The sequence below is a fragment of the Biomphalaria glabrata genome, chromosome 5, assembly GCF_947242115.1.
Source record: "Biomphalaria glabrata chromosome 5, xgBioGlab47.1, whole genome shotgun sequence".
Lineage (NCBI taxonomy): Eukaryota > Metazoa > Mollusca > Gastropoda > Planorbidae > Biomphalaria > Biomphalaria glabrata.
Genome location: NC_074715.1, coordinates 34265086 through 34291384, shown reverse-complemented (window position 1 = coordinate 34291384; position 26299 = coordinate 34265086). Strand labels below are relative to the sequence as shown.

The following is a 26299-nucleotide window of genomic DNA, read 5'->3' as shown; positions in this document are numbered from 1 at the left end:
AGTCTTTTAAGTCCTCCTATAGTCTAGACAAACTACAGCTCACGTCCGTCTTATAGTTTTACAATCCATCTTTTGCGTAAAACTATTGTAGGCTTACTATTATTGGCTTGGAAGAAAGTCTTTGCAATGTAACTTCTCTACGTTATATGGTAAAACATGCACTTAATGACAAAGTAAAATGGCGCATTTTTTCTTATTAGACTTAAATCATGGCATTAGTTTTCTAAAGAAACGTTTCCGTGGGGCACCTCTGTTACGCCTAACAATATGCTCGTTACCCATACGGGATACGTGCCCTGCCCAGCCTGACTGTCGGACTATAGGAAGTTCATACCGGCTTTTGCCATCCATCCATCCTAGTGGTGCTATGGCCTGCTTTTACACATCCATCCATTCAGATCTCTCCTGGCCCTAACTCCAAGCTTTTTACCGAGGTTTATAGTTAAATCAAAAGAGGCTGCAGTGTACGCAAACTGGTTGACCGCTAGATGGATATCATGTTTAGTGTGAGCAAGTAAGGCGCAGAGAAGCTGTGTTATGACCATTTCCTTTGTTTTGGTACAGGAGAGGTAGACACTGAAGCATGAACACATGGTAATAATTCACCAGCAAAATAATAATAATAATAAGGCTTGTCTTAGAGTCCGAATATTAATGAGGATTGCAGCTGTGACCTGCATATCTTGCCACATCCAGGGCAAGCATAACCATTGTCCGCGGTGCTCGATTAAGATTTTCTTTTAGCGTCTGCGTCTGTCCTCGGCAGCAAATTTTCTTTTGGTCTCAAATGTGTATCCGCGGCCTTTGTATAGAGGGAATTCTTTAAGTCCGACAGTTACGCTGGACAGAGCAGTATCCTGTATGGGAGACGAATCTCAGACGAACGCATGCCAAAGGCAGTCTTTTTTGGTGAGCTAAAAAGTGGTCGACGTAACACCGAAACCCTTAAAAGACCAGCTTATGGCGCAAACTTTACTTAGCTGACATAGAAGAGAGCACATGGTTGCATGTGGCCTCAGAACGAGACAGATGGAGGTCACCAGCAAAATAAACAACAATGTAAAAGGTATCTACACCGCTCTACGCAATTAAAGAGTAAACAACTTATTAAGCACTTAAAACACAATAACTAATCATATATCGGCACATTTAATTTCATTACTTTTCTTTCATAGTTCTATAATAAATCAATCTACAGTAAGATGGTGCGCAAATGTTTAATTAGGTCTATTGATCCTTTAAAACTCGTTCTTGTTTGCAAAGAAATATTTTAGTGTACTACGGTAAGCCTGGTGACGTAAGCAGCATTTTTCCCGTTGACGTCATGGAAAATTTTCATTCATAAAACATTGCAGCCAAAATTAATTTTTCGATAATGAGGCATTTTCAAACCGATATAACGGTCGACGTCGAGTTTTCCCGATGTGGCCAATGAGTTGAGAATTTTTTTCTCACTATTATGCACATACCTTGAAATTTTAAAGAAAATCGTTAGAGCCGTTTTCGAAATAAAATTTATATATATATATAAATATAAATATATATACATACATACATACATACATACAAGAATTGCTCGTTTAAGAGTATAGGATATAGTATAGATCTAGACTAACAATAACAAATCTGTTCGATTAGAAATATTCGTACCAATTGTTTTTGTTTAGCGCAATTTCATACATTTAGCTTACTCAATACGCGATTTTCCTTTCACTTGTCTGGGCCAGTTGGAAAGGGTTGGGGGAGAAAGAAGGGGGTATCTGGGTGATCGCTTTTAAATGCATTTATAAATTTAAAAAAAGGGAACCACCTAAAATCGAACTCGGGGGCTATATCCTCTTCATGCCAATTAACTAATCACTGCGCCTGGGAATATATATCTATAGTTAGTTTCAATAGTTAATTTCAAACTTTTCTTAATACAAAGTATAAAGGGGAATAATTCAGCTAATACCACCTTATCAGTCAATTACAATTTCTTTCCCTTGTTCGTGATACCAAACAAAATAATTAATTACCAATGGGTAATTAACTAATTTGTTAATTTTTGTATTGATTTTTGTATAGTCGGGTAAAAGAAATAGTAGTGCAAAATTACAGCTTGATCTAAAATTGGGCGTGGGATAAATAACGTGTACAAACTTGTACCAGACAGACAGACAGAGTTGCCGACTTGCAGACTTGTCAAACAACTCTCCTAAGAGCTATTTTAAAGAGGCAAATATATTTTCCTAAGTATGAACGAATAATATAATTTTTTTTAATGACGTTATTGACCAGTCTTGCATTGCATTTAGTTTTGTAAAAAAAATATAGCACTAGAAACCACTATATCGACTAGACAAGATCGACTATATCATGGTTTTAAGGCAAGCATCCATACGGCCAAAACAAGAAGCTTTCCTGGGGCTGACATCGGAATCGACCATGACCTTGTTATGATGACCTTCAAGTTATACATAAAAAAGGTAACAAAACAAGGACCAACCAGGATAAAATTTGACCTGGATAAGCTGAAAGACCCCCAAGTAGCTGTCATATTCGAGGCACAAAGATGTGTTAAAAAGATGGACGGAATACTGTTCAGAGTTGTAGAACTTTGAAATCTCAGGAGATACAGAGATACTAAATGTCCCGGCAGTCTCCAACATTGACGACTATCCGATTCTTCGCTCGGAAGTAGCATCTGCAGTAAAAGCCCTGATAAAGGGAAAATCGGCCGGAGTTGACAACATTCCTGGTGAACTTCTACAGGCGGGAGGAGAAACCATGATAAACGCACTCTATAACAAGATCTGGCAATCAGGAGATTGGCCCAAACCCTGGACCCAATCACTCATAATAACCCTTCCAAAGAAAGGCAACTTACAACTCTGTCAAAACTATCGCACCATCAGCCTCATAAGCCATCCCAGCAAAGTCATGTTCAAAATTATATTAAACCGGCTAAAACAGATAGCAAACAAAATCATATCTGAAGAACAAGCAGGTTTTAGACAAGGTCGCAGTACAACAGAACAAATCCTAAGTCTCAGAATGCTCTGTGAAAAATATTTCCAACACCAAGAGAATCTTTTCCATGTCTTTATTGATTTCAAGATCGAGTATGGCACGGGGCACTCTGGGCGACAATGGAAAAGTAGAACATTATTAAAAACATAATTATCCAGAACTTCTACAAGGATGCCACCAGTGCCGTGTACTTCAACAATATTATTGGGGACTGATTCAAAACCACAGTTGGAGTAAGACAAGGCTGCCTACTTTCACCAACACTCTTCAATATCTTCCTTGAAAGGATAATGGAAGATGCTCTCGAGGGCTATGAAGGTACTGTAAGCATTGGAGGAAGAAGAATTACTAGCTTGCGCTTCGCAGATGACATAGATGGCCTAGCAGGGACAGAAGAAGAACTAGATGACCTAGGTGATGCGCATTGACAAGACTTCCGCAGCATATGGTATGCAAAGAAATGCCAAAAGAAATTTATGACCAATAGCCAATCGGCTTTAAAAGAGACATCAGAATTGGAGGTGAAAAGCTGATTAGTGTTATCAGCTTCAAATACATCGAAACTATTGTCTCAGATGAGGGAACGAAACCCGAACTATTGGCCCGAATAGCACAGTCCACAGCAGCCCTTTCAAAACTTAAAATAATATGGAAAGACAAAGGCTTAGCCACACTTTTATATGCTTGTGAGTCGTGGACGCTGACTGCAGAGCTAGAGAGGATGATCCTAGCAATGGAATTGAGTTGCTACAGAAGGATCCTCGGTATCACCTTCAAAGACCGCATCACAAACCAAGAGATTAGAGACAGGGCTACTGCAGCGATCGGACCCCATGATGACCTGCTAACTATAGTAAAAAAAACGCAAGTTTAAAATCTATGGCCATATTACAAGATCTTTGGGGCTCTCAAAGACCTTCCTTCAGGGAACAGTACCAGGAAAAAGAAGAAGAGGCAGACAAAGAAAGCGATGGGAGGACAACATAAAAGAATGGACGGGCCTGTCATTGAAAGAGGTTATAAACAAGGCGAAAGACAGGGAGGAATGGAGAAAGACGGTCGACGAGTCTTGCTTGGTGCCCCAACGGTCCAAAAGACTAAGAGATACGTAAAGGGTAAAATGAAACGACCTGTAAACAGCTTTATAACATTCAATACAATACACAAGAAGCAGAAAGAAAATGGGAAAGTGGGGGGGGGGGGGCAACAAATCGTTCATATTGTATCATATGGAAGGAAAACCTAATAAAAGAAGAATTCGAAGGAGTTTCCAATGAGACTTGACAGTAAGACTGAACTGGATGGGGTCAGGAATAACATATTTACTAAATGGATTGAGACGAACTGAGCTCAAGCAGCAAGACATTAAAAGGCCTGTTTAATTTTTTTTAAAAGCACTTTATGTTTGTACACCTGTAAAAAAAAATATTTTAGTGAGTGTAAAGGAAAAGATTCGTTCATTCCCCCCCCCCCCCTGAAAACCGAAAGCAACAATTTCAACATAAACACATTCACATGGCACACTAACACATGCGCAATTCACACGTAATAAACACATTCACACGACACACTAACACATGCGCAATTCACACGTAATAAACACATTCACACGACACACTAACACATGCGCAATTCACACGTAATAAACACATTCACACGACACACTAACACATGCGCAATTCACACGTAATAAACACATTCACACGACACACTAACACATGCGCAATTCACACGTAATAAACACATTCACACGACACACTAACACATGCGCAATTCACACGTAATAAACACATTCACACGACACACTAACACATGCGCAATTCACACGTAATAAACACATTCACACGACACACTAACACATGCGCAATTCACACGTAATAAACACATTCACACGACACACTAACACATGCGCAATTCACACGTAATAAACACATTCACACAACACACTAACACATGCGCAATTCACACGTAATAAACACATTCACACGACACACTAACACATGCGCAATTCACACGGGATAAACACATTCACACGACACACTAACACATGCGCAATTCACACGTAATAAACACATTCACACGACACACTAACACATGCGCAATTCACACGTAATAAACACATTCACACGACACACTAACACATGCGCAATTCACACGTAATAAACACATTCACACGACACACTAACACATGCGCAATTTATACGTTTGTTTCTATCAGGATGTTTTTAGACATAGGCTACCTCGCAGCTTCCCTCCTCCCGAGATGTTTTTAGACATAGGCTACCTCGCAGCTTCCCTCCTCCCGAGATGTTTTTAGACATAGGCTACCTCGCAGCTTCCCTCCTCCCGAGATGCTTTTAGACATAGGCTACCTCGCAGCTTCCCTCCTCCCGAGGTGTTTTTAGACATAGGCTACCTTGCAGCTTCCCTCCTCCCGAGGTGTTTTTAGACATAGGCTACCTTGCAGCTTCCCTCCTCCCGAGGTGTTTTTAGACATAGGCTACATTGCAGCTTCCCTCCTCCCGAGGTGTTTTTAGACATAGGCTACCTTGCAGCTTCCCTCCTCCCGAGGTGTTTTTAGACATAGGCTACCTTGCAGCTTCCCTCCTCCCGAGGTGTTTTTAGACATAGGCTACCTTGCAGCTTCCCTCCTCCCGAGGTGTTTTTAGACATAGGCTACCTTGCAGCTGTCCTCCTCCCGAGGTGTTTTTAGACATAGGCTACCTTGCAGCTTCCCTCCTCCCGAGGTGTTTTTAGACATAGGCTACCTTGCAGCTGTCCTCCTCCCGAGGTGTTTTTAGACATAGGCTACCTTGCAGCTTCCCTCCTCCCGGGGTGTTTTTAGACATAGGCTACCTTGCAGCTGTCCTCCTCCCGAGGTGTTTTTAGACATAGGCTACCTTGCAGCTTCCCTCCTCCCGAGGTGTTTTTAGACATAGGCTACCTTGCAGCTTCCCTCCGCCCGAGGTGTTTTTAGACATAGGCTACCTTGCAGCTGTCCTCCTCCCGAGGTGTTTTTAGACATAGGCTACCTTGCAGCTTCCCTCCTCCCGAGGTGTTTTTAGACATAGGCTACCTTGCAGCTTCCCTCCTCCCGAGGTGTTTTTAGACATAGGCTACCTTGCAGCTGTCCTCCTCCCGAGGTGTTTTTAGACATAGGCTACCTTGCAGCTTCCCTCCTCCCGAGGTGTTTTTAGACATAGGCTACCTTGCAGCTGTCCTCCTCCCGAGGTGTTTTTAGACATAGGCTACCTTGCAGCTTCCCTCCTCCCGGGGTGTTTTTAGACATAGGCTACCTTGCAGCTGTCCTCCTCCCGAGGTGTTTTTAGACATAGGCTACCTTGCAGCTTCCCTCCTCCCGAGGTGTTTTTAGACATAGGCTACCTTGCAGCTTCCCTCCGCCCGAGGTGTTTTTAGACATAGGCTACCTTGCAGCTGTCCTCCTCCCGAGGTGTTTTTAGACATAGGCTACCTTGCAGCTTCCCTCCTCCCGAGGTGTTTTTAGACATAGGCTACCTTGCAGCTTCCCTCCGCCCGAGGTGTTTTTAGACATAGGCTACCTTGCAGCTGTCCTCCTCCCGAGGTGTTTTTAGACATAGGCTACCTTGCAGCTTCCCTCCTCCCGAGGTGTTTTTAGGCATAGGCTAACAAGGCAGTTATCCTCCACCCGAGGTGTTTTTAGACATAAGCTAACAAGGCAGTTATCCTCCACCCGAGGTGTTTTTAGGCATAGGCTAACAAGGCAGCTTCTTCCTCGCCTCCCGAGGTGTTTTTAGGCATAAGTTAATTAGGCAGCTTCTCTCCACCCGAGAAATTTTTAGGCTTTCCTCCTCATCAGGGTCTTCATCTACGTTCCGTGCCTAGGCCCCTACAAGTCTACTAAGAACGGCTCTAGTCCAATTCAACAAAAAAAAATATTGACCTTTTTTTTTTTAAAGAAAATTTAAATTCAATGTTTACACTCAAATGCATTTCTACATGCCAGCTATTCAATAGAACATTGGAGAAGCTCAAATAGTACGATTTTGTTGTTCACTCTGCAGTGTGTTGGATCACTTTAGTGTTACACAATTCACCCACCTCATTCTGCTTCGGTCGATAGATTTCTAAAAACAGCTACCACTTGAAGTGTGAGCCTATGAGCCTGTGTGTGTGTTTTAAAAATAATATGCTTATATCAACCTGCTACTTGTTTGATATATGTTGTCTATGAATATAGATTTCTGCTATCTTGGTTGGCAGATTTCTTAGCAGAAGAGATTGTGTCATCTTCGTTTGATGGGTATTCAATGGCCTGAAGTGATTCACAGCCTCACAGGGCCTTTAAACTAAGACTAGACACATTCTTGAGAATCTGCTCTTAATGATGGGTTCAGTTTGTTTCTTTTAAGTCCGGCTTCGTTTTTATTTTCAGAAAACAAAACTAAAGAACCGGCACCGGAAAATAAAAAACACGTTTGCCTTCACTTTTTCTACAAGTTATCATCACTTCCTTAACACTTCGCATTATTAATTTCGCTCGTCACTTACTCGCACAATTCTAAGTAAAATGTCGCACCATTTGATTTGAAACATAAGATGCGGCCTTAGCCTCCTTCTTCCCGAGTGCCATTAAAGAATGGAAAGGGTTGCCTGAATCAGCCAGGAAAACCAACGACTTAGCAGAGTGTAAGTCATTGATTAACATGCATGACTAGATTGACACATGAAATGCGTAAGTCGTAATTATCTTTCTTTTTTTTTTAAATTAATGTCAGTAATATATACGATAAGATAAGTACAGATGGCCCTGGACGAGTGTCATATTCGGGGCCAACATGACTCGTGAATGTTTGTCATATTTACCGTTCAACAACGATGACGGGCTTCATTACTGTTATATACTTAATTAATGCTTCAACATGCAGGTATCATTAACCACTTGATAAGCTAGAGTTATATTATAAACTTTTTATATTCATTTAGCAGCCTTAATCCAACTAAATGCACGGAAAATTCAGCTTCAATTTTCAAAGAAATCCATCAGGATTGGTAAAGTACGTCAGAAAGAGTGACAGAGGCCCCCGCATGTTTCATGATGGGCTGACAGTAACAAGCATATCGTTGGGAACCCAACAAGTGTGGGGCCTTGGCCGGTTGCTCCAATAGCCCCCCCCCCCCTCCAATACTGCTCCAAAACTATGAAGATGAACTCATTTACAAAGCTTATATCAACTCACTCTGTCTGTCTGGTAGAAGGTTTGTACAGGTTATTTCAATGTCAATTAGTTAATCAACTATTGGTAATTAATTATTTTGTTTCGTCTCGAACAAGGGAACGAAATTGTACTTGACTGACGTGGTATAAGCTGAATTAGTCCCATTTATAGGTCGCCGCTTTAAATTGTGTAGCTAACAATAATAAACCTATTTACATAAGCACTTGGAAGGCACAGTGGTACAGTGTCAGCTTGGGGAGGTTTACCATAGTTTACTTAAAAAACTTAAATATTTTGGCATCGATGGTCCATTGCATCAGTGGATCAAAGATTTTCTGATAGGGAGAGAACAAACTGTAATAATAAATGGCTCTAAATCAACACCACTAACAGTAAACTCAGGTGTACCTCAAGGATTAGTCTTAGGTCCACTACTAATTTTAATTCACATAAATGATTTACCAAATTGCATTAGTTCAGGAACAAAAGTCAGATTATTTGCAGACGATTACATAATATATAGAACAATATAAACAGCACAAGATACAGAAATTTTACAAAGAGAATTAGATGAATTACAGAAATGGGAATCTAATTGGAGCATGTCTTTCCACCCAAAAAATGTCAATTATTAAGAGTAAGAAAAAAACTAAAACAAATTAATTCCACTTATCTTATTCATGGCAAACCAGTAACACAGACTAAAAACGCAAAATACCTAGGTGTTATAATAAATGAGAAACTGTCATGGAATCCTCATATTGATGAAACTATCAACAAATCAAACAAAGCATTAGGGTTTATTAAAAGAAATTTCTATAAATCAAATAAGAACATAAAACTAAAATGTTATTTAACCTAGGTTAGGCTATTATTATAGAATATGCATCCTCTGTTTGGGACCCATCAACTCAAGAAAACATTAAGAAAAAGGAACAGACACAAAATTGAGCAATGAGATTCATAACAAACGAATATTCACATTTGACTAGAGTAACACCTTTAGTAAAATCACTAAATTTAGAAAGTCTTCAGGATAGAAGACTTAAAAGTAAAGTAGCAATTATACATAAAACACTGAACCATAATCTTCAAATACAAAAATTAAATTTAATAGAAATACTCAGAAAGACACAAAGATAAAGGCACATTGCTAGTTCCATATGCTAGGACAAATTTGTACAAATACTCTTTCTTCGCTAGCGCTATTAGAGCATGGAATAGGTTGCCTGAGATAGCCAGGAATACCAGTGACTTGGCAGAATTTAGGTCATTAGGTCATTGGTTAATATGCATGACTAGATGAATTACGCGTAGGACGTAATCATCTTCTTTTTTGAAGATCGTCTGTATCATATAAGATCAGATTTGTTCATCTCTTTTTTTGATTCCCATCACGTTATTGGCTTCCCATTTCGTTTATTTCTACTGTTTCTGCTTTGTTGAATTTTGTTTCTGCTTTGTTGAATTGTCCATCCTCAGTTGCACCTTGAAGAGTGCACACAACCTTTAACTAACAAATAAGTACATTTCGTACGGTGTTATGAAATTATGAACTAAAGGAACATTTGAATGACTATGATAGCGAACAAAAACCATTAGAGAATGGAATAACTTGCCTGAATCAGCCGGGAAAACCAAAGACTTAATAGAGTCTCTAATTAACATGCAGGATTAGTTGAAAACATGGATACACGTAGGACGTCAGTATTTTCTGTAACCTTTGAAATCCATGCGATAGTCAAGGCCTCTAAACAGCATCATTTTATACTTGTCTGCACGCATTGTAAAACAGTTCAGGGTGGTATAGGTTAAGATAAGAAGATAAAACAAAAGAATAAAATAGTATTAAATACGTTTGGCAATTAAAAATAAACTAAGGTGGGATTTCTTTTTTGGCCAGGTGTCTCACAGACTCAAGTGTCTCACAGTCTCAGGTGTCTCACATACTCAAGTGTCTCACAGACTCAAGTGTCTAACAGACTCAGGTGTCTGACAGACTCAGGTGTCTGACAGACTCAAGTGTCTCACAGACTCAGATGTCTCACAGACTGAAGTGTCTTACAGATTCAAGTGTCTCACATGCTCAGGTGTCTCACAGACTGAAGTGTCTCACAGACTCAGATGTCTCACAGACTCAGATGTCTCACAGACTCAGATGTCTCACAGACTGAAGTGTCTCACAGACTCAGATGTCTCACAGACTCAGATGTCTCACAGACTGAAGTGTCTCACAGACTCAGATGTCTTACAGACTGAAGTGTCTCACAGACTGAAGTGTCTCACAGACTCAGATGTCTCACAGACTGAAGTGTCTCACAGACTGAAGTGTCTCACAGACTAAGATGTCTCACAGACTGAAGTGTCTCACAGACTGAATTGTCTCACAGACTGAAGTGTCTCACAGACTCAGATGTCTCACAGACTGAAGTGTCTCACAGACTCAAGTGTCTAACAGACTCAGGTGTCTGACAGACTCAGGTGTCTGACAGACTCAAGTGTCTCACAGACTCAGATGTCTCACAGACTGAAGTGTCTTACAGATTCAAGTGTCTCACATGCTCAGGTGTCTCACAGACTGAAGTGTCTCACAGACTCAGATGTCTCACAGACTCAGATGTCTCACAGACTCAGATGTCTCACAGACTGAAGTGTCTCACAGACTCAGATGTCTCACAGACTCAGATGTCTCACAGACTGAAGTGTCTCACAGACTCAGATGTCTTACAGACTGAAGTGTCTCACAGACTGAAGTGTCTCACAGACTCAGATGTCTCACAGACTGAAGTGTCTCACAGACTGAAGTGTCTCACAGACTAAGATGTCTCACAGACTGAAGTGTCTCACAGACTGAATTGTCTCACAGACTGAAGTGTCTCACAGACTCAGATGTCTCACAGACTGAAGTGTCTCACAGACTCAGATGTCTCACAGACTGAAGTGTCTTACAGACTCAGGTGTCTCACAGACTCAGATGTCTCACAGACTCAGATGTCTCACAGACTCAGATGTCTCACAGACTCAGATGTCTCACAGACTGAAGTGTCTCACAGACTCAGATGTCTCACAGACTGAAGTGTCTCACAGACTCAGGTGTCTCACAGACTCAGATGTCTCACAGACTCAAGTGTCTCACAGACTCAAGTGTCTCACAGACTCAAGTGTCTCACAGACTCAGATGTCTCACAGACTGAAGTGTCTCACAGACTCAAGTGTCTCACAGACTCTATGACTCACCATTTCGAACATTACGAGCTTAAAAGAAATATGTGTGTTCAAAACAAAAGATGGGGTTGTGGACATGCATTTGTCTTGCTAAAGAAAGTTACAAACTAGAAGAGAAACTGTTGTTGGAGTCTGTCATTAGAGATTACATTAGAGATCACTGCACAATTAATGCAGGTTCGGCTTAAAGTACAAATAGTAATCAAATAATAGAGAGATCTAAAATTCTAAAAGAATTCTGATAATGCCGCACTAGAAATTAAATCAGAAAACAAAGAAATACGAGTTATCTAACATTTCCATTCAAATCTCGGGGCAGATGAAAGATTGAAAGTTGTCTGTGTGCAGAGAAAGAATTTCAACTGTTAAGTTGTAGTGAATGGGGAAAGAAATCAAAGATGGTTGTCGTTAAAGAACACGTCTGCAATCAGCGCTGGGTAAAAATCCATAGCCGCATCTCGGTGCATTGAATCCTAATTGATTATTTAATGAGTGAAGACTAGCAAGATCCTTACGATCTTAGGTTTCGGGTTGAAGAAACACGTAACGACGGGTGGGGCATGGGTGGCTCTGTAGATTTAAAGGTCAACTGGTTTGGGACACTGAGTGAACAATAGCTTGTTGACTGACCCCAAGTCCTAAGAACAGACCCCTTCCCATTTCCTTGTTTCCCGTCTCTTCTCCAAATTATCAAAAGTCATTGGCAGCGGAGGTCCCGTCAAAGAATTGCATGAGTCACAGTAATTATCAAATAGTAAAGGAATATGTACATTTGGAACAAAAATGGGGATTTTTATGGTCAACTGTATATATTAGACATTTTACATTAAAAGAGACGATCACAAAACTGTTTACTTGTCAACATTCATCCTTAAAAAGGATTACAGGCCCAAGGGGCGATTCATTGAATTTTTTTTTTTGAGGAACACCTTTGTAATAATGTGAATTGTAAAGTATGTTGTGTAATTGCAGAAGGAACAAAAGCTATTTCATGACTTATATAAGATGTGTCCTATTTTAGGATGACTGATTTTATGAAGGGCGATATTCGTTTGTGCTAAGAAATAAACTAAAGAACTCGTTAGGTCTAGTCTTTTTGAAAGATACAATGTTCATTTTCATATCTACTGGAAAATCCGTAAATACGAGAGAATCGAACATTTTGTTTATAAGTCTGTACAAATAAAAATTCCCTCAAGGGGATCAACCTCGCAGTATAGAAAGCTACACGTTTCATTTGAAGGTATCTCAACAATTGAGTGCAATCCAATGCACAATTTCATATTTACAAATACATATAATCTAGTTAGCTTACATGTAGTACAACAAATAAATCACTCACTGTAGACAACGTAGTTAGTTTATATGCAGTACAGCGAAACGACTGACTCACTAGAAACAATCTACTTGACGTGTAGTACTTACACGTTAGTTGACATGTAGTACTTACACGTTAATTGACATGTAATACTTACACGTTAGTTGACACGTAGTACTTACATGTTAGTTGACATGTAGTACTTACACGTTAGTTGACATGTAGTACTTACACGTTAGTTGACATGTAGTACTTACACATTAATTGACATGTAATACTTACACGTTAGTTGACACGTAGTACTTACATGTTAGTTGACATGTAGTACTTACACGTTAGTTGACACGTAGTACTTACTCGTTAGTTGACACGTAGTACTTATACGTTAGTTGACATGTAGTACTTACAAGTTAGTTGACATGTAGTACTTACATGTTAGTTGACATGTTGTACTTACATGTCAGTTGACATGTAGTACTTACACGTTAGTTGACACGTAGTACTTACACATTAGTTGACATGTAGTACTTACAAGTTAGTTGACATGTAGTACTTACACGTTAGTTGACACGTAGTACTTACATGTTAGTTGACATGTACTACTTACAAGTTAGTTGACATGTAGTACTTACATGTTAGTTGACATGTAGTACTTACATGTTAGTTGACATGTAGTACTTACACATTAGTTGACATGTAGTACTTACAAGTTAGTTGACATGTAGTACTTACAAGTTAGTTGACATGTAGTACTTACAAGTTAGTTGACATGTAGTACTTACATGTTAGTTGACATGTAGTACTTACACATTAGTTGACATGTAGTACTTACAAGTTAGTTGACATGTAGTACTTACAAGTTAGTTGACATGTAGTACTTACAAGTTAGTTGACATGTAGTACTTACAAGTTATTTGACATGTAGTACTTACACGTGACCACCTCTTGTTTACTGTTCATCAAAACGTTCCTGAGTGCGGCGTTCGTTGAATGTTGCTCTTCGTTTTTCGACAATGCCTAGAGAATTGTAAAATTGGAACAACGATTTATTCAATTAGCCAAAACATTTACCAGGAACGTAATGATGTAAAATTGAATTAAGTCATATATATGTATGATTGCTGGTAGATAGGTTATTAGTTGTTGATGTGTTGTTGTTGTTTACCGAGAGATTATATCAAATCACTCCGTGTGTTTGGTAGTTGGTCTGGTGGAAATCTTTGAGCAGTATTTCTCTCATTTGGATCAAGTTGTAACTTTTCACACATGAATCAATAACAAAAAATTGAAATTAGCCAATTTGTAAATCAATTAGTCGTAAATAATTAATATTGTTTTATATGGAAAATTTACTAAATCGGTGATTGGCGACAAGTGATAATAATAACAATAATGTAGAGAAGTATGTCGTTAAAAATTGTAAACTAGCAATAAACGGATAAAACCTTCTATTTTTTTAAAGTACTTGAGCAGCTCAGTTGCAAAACAACTTCCACCATGGAATGTCGAGTTGGAATTCAGACTCGAACAATTTTTTTTTGTCAAAAGGCAGCACGGAATCCTTCTTCGAAGTATTCCCTCCCTCCACTGGTTCACAACAATGATTGGACCATATCGTACTGAACATGCAATAAGCATACAAGTTGTGCCAAACAAAAACAATTTAATACAAATATTTCCAATCACACAATGTTAGTCTAGATCTCTTTAAGATTAATTGAATGATTGATTCAGAATAACTGATGCAATTTCACTCGACTTAAACTTTGTTTTTTAAAAGTATTTTTTAAAACTCCCACTTGTTTTAAATCTACATGTCCGAAGAGATTTAACCAAAGGCGTAGCTAGCAATGTACCGAACGGGGGAATCAAGTGGTTCCTCTAAACTAATAGCATCTATTTCAGTTGCTAGTCATCGACATAACACCGTAACTTTCAAAACTATGTTTCTCAAAGATTAGATTTCTACAAAGAAAATCAAGAAAAACAAGGTACAAAAAAATTTGTGTGGAAACACAAACTCGAAATCGGCCACCAAAGTGGTCCATTAAGGCATGTAAAAAGTCTTCAATATTTTCAGCTACAAACTATAAGCAACTTTAACCCTATCTCTGTCAGCTACAAACTATAAGCAACTTTAACCCTATCTCTGTCAGGTACAAACTATAAGCAACTTTAACCCTATCTCTGTCAGCTACAAACTATAAGCAACTTTAACCCTATCTCTGTCAGCTACAAACTATGTGCAACTTTAAGCCTATCTCTGTCAGCTACAAACTATAAGCAACTTTAACCCTATCTCTGTCAGCTACAAACTATAAGCAGCTAGAACCCTATCTCTGTCAGCTACAAACTATAAGCAACTTTAACCCTATCTCTGTCAGCTACAAACTATAAGCAACTTTAACCCTATCTCTGTCAGCTACAAACTATAAGCAACTTTAACCCTATCTCTGTCAGCTATAAACTAATAGCAACCTTAACCCTATCTCTGTCAGCTACAAACTATAAGCAACTTTAACCCTATCTCTATCAGCTACCAACCAAAAGCAACTTTAACCCTATCTCTGTCAGCTACAAACTATAAGCAACTTTAACCCTATCTCTGTCAGCTACAAACTGTTATTTAAGGCCTCAAGGAAAAATATTTGTTTTAGTTACATGTCTTACTTTGCCTTGTTACATGTATAACATATAACATATATAAAACAAGATGCCACTTATTCACTGCTGTATTAAACTATGTTCAACTTAATATTTACATATTAAATGCATTTTTGTCTCTTTTAAAACACAACACAAAAATATTTTATTTACAATCTAAGGAGAGACTGTGCGACAGGAAATACTTAATTTTGTAATATCATTTTTAGTCTCATTCATTGAGAAAAAAACAAACTTTGCATAAATATGTTAAAAATATACTGAAAATAACCTCCTTTATTATCTTATCTTATATATATTAATATGGTATCCCCTGTTTTTTTTTACAATTAGTAGTGAATACTTGTAAAAACTGTTGCATTGTTGATTTTTTTTAATTAAACTCTTCGCTTTAAGAAAAGAAAATGCCTTAAAACATTGAAACTTTAAAATATCATGATATCGGATTTTCAATATCTTTTCTAAATTTTGAGATCTAAACGGGCAGACGAACGGACTGAGGGACAGACATACCACACAAAACAATTAGCGACTACTCCCCTTTCGGAAGCTGCTAAAAGAAATCGTTTATGATCTGAGCTAGAAAGTAACCAAAAATATTAAAACTGTAAGCAGAATGTTCTTGTTTTACTTACAAATGCTTCAAATTTAAGAATAAAATCTATACACGAATGTCATGTTGACATCTGATCCTGGTGAGAAACATATTAACAAGCAACAAAAAACTGAATAATTAAATGTTCATTTGTATCAGGCACATGTAGGCAAATGTCCATCTAACAATCGGTCGTCTGCTGCTTTAATAGCTCATTAGTGTTACAGAGAAACATACGGACAAAATGACAAACTTAAAAAAAAACAAAACTTTATACCGAGCGTATATCCACAACAGTTAGACAATTAGACAAACTATTGACAATGGGACTTCCAGAGAGCTGCAAGTTAACAGTGGAACTTGCTGGATGGAAACAAATATCAAGACAGCAGGGAGTCTCAAGTTGGCTAGATCTAAACGAAGGTTACAAAAGAGTTTGTGAGACTGTTTTAAGCACCTTAACACACTGCAGTTGTTAGCGTTTAACTCGAGTCTTTAAACGTACATGTGCATTTCATTAGAAGGCCTACTAGACACTTTGAATTGTACATCTAGGAGCTAACCACATCTGTGTTCTTCTAACATAGGCATTTTTGTTTTTCAACTTTTGTTTCACATGGGTCAGGACGTTTGACAAGATGTGATACATTAGCCTTGTAGTCTAGCTCTCTACAGCTGGAAGACTTGAACTCACCTTGAACTCTATAGCCAACTGCTTCCCTTGAAGTTTCTCTTTGTACACAGCTAGGAAGACCCCGGAAGGGATAGGATCGCTGTCAACAGCATCTATTGCCCGTTCTTCTCGAGCAGACGAATCCATAGAAAGGCCGCACATGACCTTCAGCTGAGAGAACTTGAGACCAATGCACGAGACCAGGCTTTGGCTCATCGTCTGGGCAGGTCACGTCTGGGCAGGTCAAGTCTGGCCGAGACCCAGTTCGCTGCCGTAAACATGGCCAGCCGGCTGGACGCGTTCTTATGTCTCTGGCCAGTTGTGTCTCTCGTTTGTCCAATCCATTCAATGGTCAATCGAGTTTCTATACAGTTTAGGAGCTAAAGAGTGCTTGAACTGGTTAATTTGCGCATTCCAAAGTCTCATATGCTGTGTCAATGGCTCGTTGTAAAATTGAGATGTCAATAACCATTTTGCACCTAGAAAATAAAACAGAGCTAGGATTAGATATATGTTATTCTCAAATCAATGTTGCTTTATTAAACTGAAATGGTCAAACTTCAGATATGATAGTTTACTAGCTTTGTATCAGCATTAGCAATTGACAATTTATACATGTGTATGGGTAAAAAACATATAAACAATCAATACATAGTAAACTATACCTATCGTTCATTGTAAACTATACCTATTGTCCATATTAAACTATACCTATCGTCCATAGTAAACTATACCTATCGTCCATAGTAAACTATACCTATCGTTCAAAGTAAACTATACCTATCGTTCAAAGTAAACTATACCTATCGTTCAAAGTAAACTATACCTATTGTCCATAGTAAACTATACCTATCGTCCATAGTAAACTATACCTATCGTCCATAGTAAACTATACCTATCGTTCAAAGTAAACTATACCTATCTTTCAAAGTAAAATATACCTATTGTTCAAAGTAAACTATACCTATTGTCCATAGTAATATATACCTATCGTCCATAGTAAACTATACCTATCGTTCATAGTAAACTATACCTATCGTCCATAGTAAACTATACCTATAGTTCAAAGTAAACTACACCTATCGTTCAAAGTAAACTATACCTATTGTCCATAGTAAACTATACCTATCGTCCATAGTAAACTATACCTATCGTCCATAGTAAACTATATCTATCGTCCATAGTAAACTATACCTATCGTCCATAGTAAACTATACCTATCGTTCAAAGTAAACTATACCTATCGTTCAAGGGAAACTATACCTATTGTCCATAGTAAACTATACCTATCGTCCATAGTAAACTATACCTATAGTTCAAAGTAAACTACACCTATCGTTCAAAGTAAACTATACCTATTGTCCATAGTAAACTATACCTATCGTCCATAGTAAACTATACCTATCGTCCATAGTAAACTATATCTATCGTCCATAGTAAACTATACCTATCGTCCATAGTAAACTATACCTATCGTTCAAAGTAAACTATACCTATCGTTCAAGGGAAACTATACCTATTGTCCATAGTAAACTATACCTATCGTCCATAGTAAACTATATCTATCGTCCATAGTAAACTATACCTATCGTCCATAGTAAACTATACCTATCGTTCAAAGTAAACTATACCTATCGTTCAAGGGAAACTATACCTATTGTCCATAGTAAACTATACCTATCGTCCATAGTAAACTATACCTATCGTCCATAGTAAACTATACCCATCGTTCATGATTTTAATACACTGTAGTCGATTCCAACAATAGGCTCTCTGTTCCACTATTGACCAAGGGGCGGCTACAGCTGATAGACTCTATATCGAGATAAAATGTGTATTGTTGTTTTTAAGCCTTGCTGTTTTTTCTTATGATATTTTATTACGGTTTGGTATTAGGACATAAGTAAGCCATAATAACACGAAACGGAACATAATGCAAAGTATCTGCAATTGATAAATTGTATTTTCTCAGAACACGTTAAGAGCAAGATCATTGATTTAAACTAGGTCACTATTTTTTAAGCTAATTTTCTGGTGTATATTTAGTTTTAAACAACGAGATCTATCAAAACAGTGAAGATCTACTTGGTCCATGTAATTGAGAAAACACATCAGTATGTCGGGGTATTGAAAGAAACAAGTGTCAATCATTTCATTCACAGCAATCTTCATATTTTATCTACAAATAAATAAAACAAGAATAGAAAAAAAAAATCCTTTCGCGGTAAACTAAAGCCAGTATCCGTATGGGGAAGTATCTGTTGTCTGTGGATAGTAGGCCTATCTATTGTCTGTGGATAGTAGGCCAATCTATTGTCTGTGGATAGTAGGCCTATCTATTGTCTGGGGACAATATCTTTGTCTAGAATGGTATCCATTGTGTAAGCAAGTATCTTGAAAAGATTTCATGTCTACATTATTAATGCCCAAAACACCATCAAAGCTTTGACCTTTAGATTTAAACATCCAATACCCCCCCCCCCCCACACCCAAAAAAAAAAACAACAACTGTTCCTGTCGTCTGCTATCATAATGAGAAGACACAACAAATCTTTCGGTTTTCTTGGCCACTTCCGTCTTGTAGTTCTTTTCATCGGAGCCAATCCGCGTATTTCCGGTTTTCTTTAGCCTTTATTCTTTTCATTTTAGTTTTTATTTTTGCTAGCTTTGAGATCTCTCTCTTTCCTTTCCACCCCACTTTCTCTTTCTCTCTCTCTCTCTCTCTCTTTTTCTCTCTCTCAATATATAGATTTATCGGTGTCTGTATATACATAAATGAAAGCCTACATGAAGACTTTTTATTTATAAAATAATCACATTCTATAAATTAAGAATAATGTTAATACAATATTGAATGTTGATCAGATGAATAGTGACAGAAACCTTGACCCTTGAACTGCTCCTACACGATTCTTTTTAGTGTTTGTAATCTCTGCAGGCTAAAGATTGTTTAGAAAAACATCTTGAAATACAAAGGGCAATGGGTTTGTCAATTTATGTTTGAAGATTGTTTTATGGATGACCCATAGCCCCCCCCCCCTCCTCCCCTAATGCGTCATGTTGTTTGTATTGAGCCACACCCTAATGAAAGACTGGGTTACAGGAAAGTTGGCAACTCTGCAACTCTTTATGACATAGGAATAGTCACTGAATCAGATTTGTAAAGAAGCATACTTATACACTATGGCTTTTTATCTGTATGTGTTCAGGGCGAGAGAAAGAGTAATACATAGGAAAAGAGAGGGAGAACCCCTGTGTGCAATAATAAGAAAAGAGAAGAAATTAGTTTTTTTTTAATGGGAAGAATGAAAGTAAAAGAATCGAATTTTTTTTTTAAAGTGGCTGAATTGGATGACTACAGAAAAACAACTTTCAAAAAAGAAAGAGAAAGGGCTGACCTCTAAATTATTGAGAGATATTTGTAAATGTGAAGATCTTCCCCTTAAAAAAGCTTCGATTTTTTAAAAGTATTATAAAATTTTGCATGTTTAATATTGCTTTTGTTGTATATACAATGTGTATACAATAAGCATTTGCTTGTTTCTTTGTTTTTTATAAAGTCCTCTATACGTCACTGTTACAAACACAAACACATTTGAACCAAACCCAGTTTGTCCGTTACACATTACAGCAATGCTGCAATCGGATTTTCAATGACATTTTTAGCTTCCCGTCTAATTGTGACCAACAGATGGACAGACAAACAGCACTATAACAACAGAGGTTTTCCCCTTACAATGGAATGGCTTACAAAGAAACATTTTATTGTACAGTTTAAATATTTCTCTTCTCACCGTGTTATTTCGTTGCTGTTGTATCTTATATGTTGTTACTCTCTTTCTTTCCTGTTTTCAACTACACACACATCTCTCATTTCATCAGTTTCCCTCTTTTTTCTACTGACTTTATATTTTACTCTCTCTCTCTCTCTCTCTCTCTCACACACACACACACACACATACTCATCCTCACCTAAACTCACTAACGTTAGAACCCACCGGCTGCTTGACTGTTTATAACACCCAAGACTATGGGATTGATTATTTTTTTGTTCTGCTCTGATAATCACACCGCACACAGATGTCTTCCAATAGCTCACCTGTATTGAACCTAAATACAAAGAGCCTACGCTGTTCTAAAAGAAAACATCAAATAAATGACAATGCATTGCACCAATACAGACTATTTCAAGCAAATCTAGATATTCTTTTCTCATCTTTTCGTTGAATGTGCAGTATTTATTTATTTAATATCACATAGAGGGCATATAGGTAGAATGATTTCGAGTTCGAATTCGAATAAGGTAGTTGAATTTCGGTATTTTTAGAATGCCCTTGAGTCTTGAGTCCAACCAACTCTTAAGGTTATCTAACCTTGTACTAGCCATAGAAACAGATGACCTTTACCTCATCTGCCCCCATAGAAACAAATGACCTTTATCTTATCTGCCCCATAGAAACAGATGACCTCACTTCATCTTTTCCTCATCTTCCCCCATAAAAAAAACATTTTGCAAGGTCTGAAAGGTGCACCTTTACATTTAAGGAAGAACATTTTCAGAACACGGACCAAAACTTTGAAACTCTCTCAACAATAAGTTCAAGAAGTTACATTTAGACTTTCTAGTTTAGAACTCGAATAAGTTTGCTTTTTAAAGTTTGTTGCATAACGCATAACACTATGTTTGTTATCCAATTGTTATGGACACATTATAAAAATTGTTAGAAATCTGGCATGACATTATTTGTACGCAATGTCCCAGTCAAGAATTCCCTCACAAAATGTATTACAAGTTGAGTAGATAGATTGTTGTCAGTGTGAAGAAGAGAGAATACACTTCGTCAAGTCCATATTGATATCTAGTGAACTAAACAGAAGAGTTCAAAAGTGTAATTCTACAATGCTACAAAATGGACAGAAAATCCTAGAAGTGTTAGAGTCTCTAGTTTATCACAACAATTAATGTATACTGTACACCAGCTACACTAAGAAGCTTGCTGTTAAGAGTTAGCCTACATAGTTTCTAATCATCAAAAGCGTTTCGAGTGGTTGCAAATCGCACTAGCAGTTATCCCTCTGGTTTTATGAGAACCACGCCAGCAGTTATCCCTCTGGTTGTATGAACCGTAGGGGCACCACACATGATCTGTCCAACGTTTCTCTCCATTCCTTTCTATCTTTTGCCTTGAATAGAATCTCTTTTAACTGTTGCCAAAATCTTTGTTGGCCTAGAACCAAAAATTAAATTTATTAACGTTATAATATTTATGCTTTTCTTTTTTTTTCTGTCTACTTGCTCTCTTTAGTTGACCATTTCTATTGTATCCAATGTTTCTCCCATCTTTATGTATATAGTTAAGTCTTTCTACCTGCTGCCTGCGTTCAGGGTGTCCTAAAAGTGCTGGTGTAGTTGTGTAGTGCTGCTCTATATATGATAGTGATGGAGTGATGTGATGTTGCCATAAAACAATCATCCAGCTCATTATTCTGCATGCTAAGGCCAAGCATTGTGTGCTAGCAGAGACAAGTGTTGTCTACGTTTGTTTCGCCTTTACTGAGAACAAAATAACGGCACTCTAGATTTTTTGTGATTTTTGACGACTAGAACCAAGGGAAATTCTAGCGTTATTATATTTTGTCTTCTGGTTTATTTCCATAGTTCTTCCATGAATTCCTCTTCATCTTGTCTTCTATTTTTTTTTTTTTAGGTTTTTCTAGATCGAGATGGATTTCATTTTTCGAAACTTCATCGTCTTACCATCTCTCTCTCTCTCTCTCTCTCTCTTATACACAGACGTGCACAAACTGATAGAATTCTCATTATGCCAATTGATACTATGTCTTTGTTATGATTAATGATAAAGATGTTACACACATTTTACTAATGATGAAATAAGAAAGATAAGCGCTTGTCCTCTTTTGTTTACAAATATGCAGAAAAAAAAACCATCGGTAAACAGGAATTGGCTGATAGAATGTATAATGCTGGATCAACATGTTTCATTGGGCGTTGTTTAGAAATAGAACTCTGTTGTTACTAAGGTGATAATAAACTCCTTGCTGTTCTAGAAATTATCTTTTTATTTTTTTTAAACTAATTTCTTTTAAAATAACTGGTCACCTTTTGTTGTGAAATATAAAACGAATGCTCTCCCTTCTTCTTACTAAGACTGTACATGTTTAGTTGGGTGGAAAAACCCAGTTCAAGTGTGTCCCCTTCAATTTCATAGTATGAAAAAAACCAAGTACTACACAAACCTGTGTGGGTGTTTGAATAGAATAGTTCATTCTCGTTATGACGTAGTTTCATAATGCTTTCGGTGAAGTGATTATGTACAGCACGTTCAAGCAATCAAAATTCCTTCTTTGTTTAGGCCAGTGCTGTATGGTCAGGTTCAACTCGTGGAGGCATCACCGTTCAAATTATAGTTCGTTTCATTTAAATGTCGCTATAGTCAAATGTTAAGTGTAGTTCGTTTCATTTAAATGTCGCTATAGTCAAATGTTAATTATAGTTCGTTTCATTTAATCCTCTCATCTAAATGTCGCTATAGTCAAATGTTAAGTGTAGTTCGTTTCATTTAATCCTCTCATCTAAATGTCGCTATAGTCAAATGTTAATTATAGTTCGTTTCATTTAATCCTCTCATCTAAATGTCGCTATAGTCAAATGTTAAGTGTAGTTCGTTTCATTTAATCCTCTCCTCTAAATGTCGCTATAGTCAAATGTTAAGTGTAGTTCGTTTCATTTAATCCTCTCATCTAAATGTCGCTATAGTCAAATGTTAAGTGTAGTTCGTTTCATTTAATCCTCTCATCTAAATGTCGCTATAGTCAAATGTTAAGTGTAGTTCGTTTCATTTAATCCTCTCATCTAAATGTCGCTATAGTCAAATGTTAAGTGTAGTTCGTTTCATTTAATCCTCTCATCTAAATGTCGCTATAGTCAAATGTTAATTATAGTTCGTTTCATTTAATCCTCTCATCTAAATGTCGCTATAGTCAAATGTTAATTATAGTTCGTTTCATTTAATCCTCTCATCTAAATGTCGCTATAGACAAATGTTAAGTGTAGTTCGTTTCATTTAATCCTCTCATCTAAATGTCGCTATAGTCAAATGTTAAGTGTAGTTCGTTTCATTTAATCCTCTCATCTAAATGTCGCTATAGTCAAATGTTAAGTGTAGTTCGTTTCATTTAATCCTCTCATCTAAATGTCGCTATAGTCAAATGTTAAGTATAGTTCGTTTCATTTAATCCTCTCATCTAAATGTCGCTATAGTCAAATGTTAAGTGTAGTTCGTTTCATTTAATCCTCTCCTCTAAATGTCGCTATAGTCAAATGTTAAGTGTAGTTCGTTTCATTTAATCCTCTCATCTAAATGTCGCTATAGTCAAATGTTAATTATAGTTCGTTTCATTTAATCCTCTCATCTAAATGTCGCTATAGTCAAATGTTAAGAAAGTGGTAAAAGTAGACAATAAGCAACAAAATAAGATAATTTTTATTTATCCGATCAAATGGAAATTCAGTTCGACTACAATTGACAACCTCAGCATAACTACCTCAACAATAACAATATAGATGCAAATACGAACAACATTCACAACTAGCACTTTATGAATTAGACTTCTATGAACTTCTCTATGACAACAGCTGATCTTGTAACACTCTGACCGAAAGTGGGATGAAGGAGTTTTTAAATCTTTATGTTTTAGTCCTAATGGACTGTAATGGTGGACCTATATGAAAGAAATAGAAAATTTTGTATTGTAGGTCTCAAAAAAGTACCCTTTTCAGGACCTAGAGGGCAAATGATGTGTCTATGGCCGACGGTTAAAGAGTGTGCCATGTGGCCAGAACAACGATCAACCACTTGTATTTTCCCCAACATAAGGCCGACCCCAAATTTCGAAATTTATCATCTTAGTCTTCTCGGAGAGTCGAACCCTAGGTTTTGATGCCAAGAGCTTCACCACTCAGCCACCTCACCCTCAGTGTATGTCTAAATGGTACTACTATCATAAAAAAATTATTGTATTACTTGTTCCGTATGTTCTTTCTGAATTGAAGATTAATAGTAAATTTAATACTAGACCAAACCACTTTCTTGACGGCGTGCAGGTTTCGAATCCCGACACATGTCACAAGATCAACATATATTTTTATATATCAATAGTACGTGATATATTATGATAGCTTTTATATAGCGCTACTTTCATGCTTAAAGCATGCTCAGAGCGCTTTGGTCCAATCTCATTTGTGGACCGGTGGGGGGGAGGGGGTATCTAGGAGTTGGTTTTCCGTGCTGTCTTTAGGTGCTCAGTAAACGCAACTCTGCCCGAGTCGGGTGTCAAACCTCGAGCCCCCTTCTAGGTAGCCAAGCCAAGCCAAGTTCAAGCGCACTTAGCCTCTCGACCATTATATAAATATGAAATATCAATAACAGAAACCTTTTACTGACGGCAGTATATTTTATGAGATTGCATGTGATATTGCTCAAAGGGATGACACAATAAAAACAAATTATGTCCAGGACAACGTCAATAATAGAATTGTATTGACCAAGATATTATCTCATTAAGAGATCTTGGAGGCGATCTATGTTTGAAAGTGATGTAGGTTCAAGCTGAACTCTTTGTTTGTTCATCAAACACCATTCAACGCCATCGCAATATTGACAGCACATATCAAATCTCCAGACAAATACAGGCAACCAGATAATGACAGGCTCATTCCACAGCCACATCATGTTGACCTCTAACCTTTGCATGAAGTTAGGAAAAAATAAGGATTTTAAAAGACTATGTACTTATTCTACATTGTGTGTATGTGTGACGGTTGCCAAGATATTATTTTAAATGCAAGCATAATGTATGAATGCCAGTAACAAACTGTAAATGTAATCACTTTCAGTTTTTTTATTTTTATAAACATCACACAAAATGTTATCGTAATGACGTGATCAGTAAACAACTAGCCGTGCAGACAACTAAGTTGGACCTATTGTATAAGGGAGGTAATATATTTAGATTTTTCAATAAGCATCTCAGAAGTTTGTCAGTGAATGTCGCAAAATAAATCCAAGCGCGTGATTCAAATGTGTAAATATTGCCATGTGTTGAAAACATTTAAGAAATTCCCTCATATTAGTCGATCAGTCGATGTCATCTGTATATTCTATAGCTCGATCTAGATCTATATGGTAGAGCTTTATAATAGTTTTTACAAAGCTTTTATCCAACTCATTGCACCTGCCTGTCTGGTAAATGATATTTCATGAGAACAGGGAGACATACATTATTAGTCTTCATGTTTAAAATGTCAGTAAAAATTGTACTTTTTTTAAACATCACATATATAATCTCATAGAAACGTTTATTAAATTGGTAAACCTGCAGAAGTTCAGGATTTCTTGATACATTGACATGCTCAGGCTGCCAAGACGAAGCCTTGTTACTATTGGTAGCCTGGTATAGTATATGAATACGACGGGGGCCCCAGTGGTGCGGCCTTCGGCCGCGTCTCTAGTCCGCGAGCCCGGAGTGTCTGTGTCCACTGGAAGTGAACGCAAAACAAACTCTAAGCCTAACCCCGAGTCTCACCCCCCGTC

At 37.5% G+C, this 26299-nt stretch overlaps 1 protein-coding gene across 3 annotated transcripts in view; it reads right to left on the bottom strand.

Moving 5' to 3' along the window:
- The window catches only part of LOC106060209 (receptor-type tyrosine-protein phosphatase kappa-like), an 88829-nt gene that overhangs the window by 31551 nt on the left and 30979 nt on the right, over nucleotides 1-26299 (bottom strand). For 2 of the 3 annotated variants that reach the window (XM_056030191.1, XM_056030192.1), the window contains exons 2-3: nucleotides 16707-17164; nucleotides 13686-13770 (exon numbers count right to left, since the gene is read on the bottom strand). In XM_056030191.1, coding sequence (XP_055886166.1) covers nucleotides 13686-13770; nucleotides 16707-16901 — 280 coding nt within the window. In that variant the 5' untranslated portion in view covers nucleotides 16902-17164. Of the gene's footprint in view, nucleotides 1-13685; nucleotides 13771-16289; nucleotides 16355-16706; nucleotides 17165-26299 lie in introns of those variants that run through there. The other variant, XM_013218009.2, reaches the window with a different exon arrangement.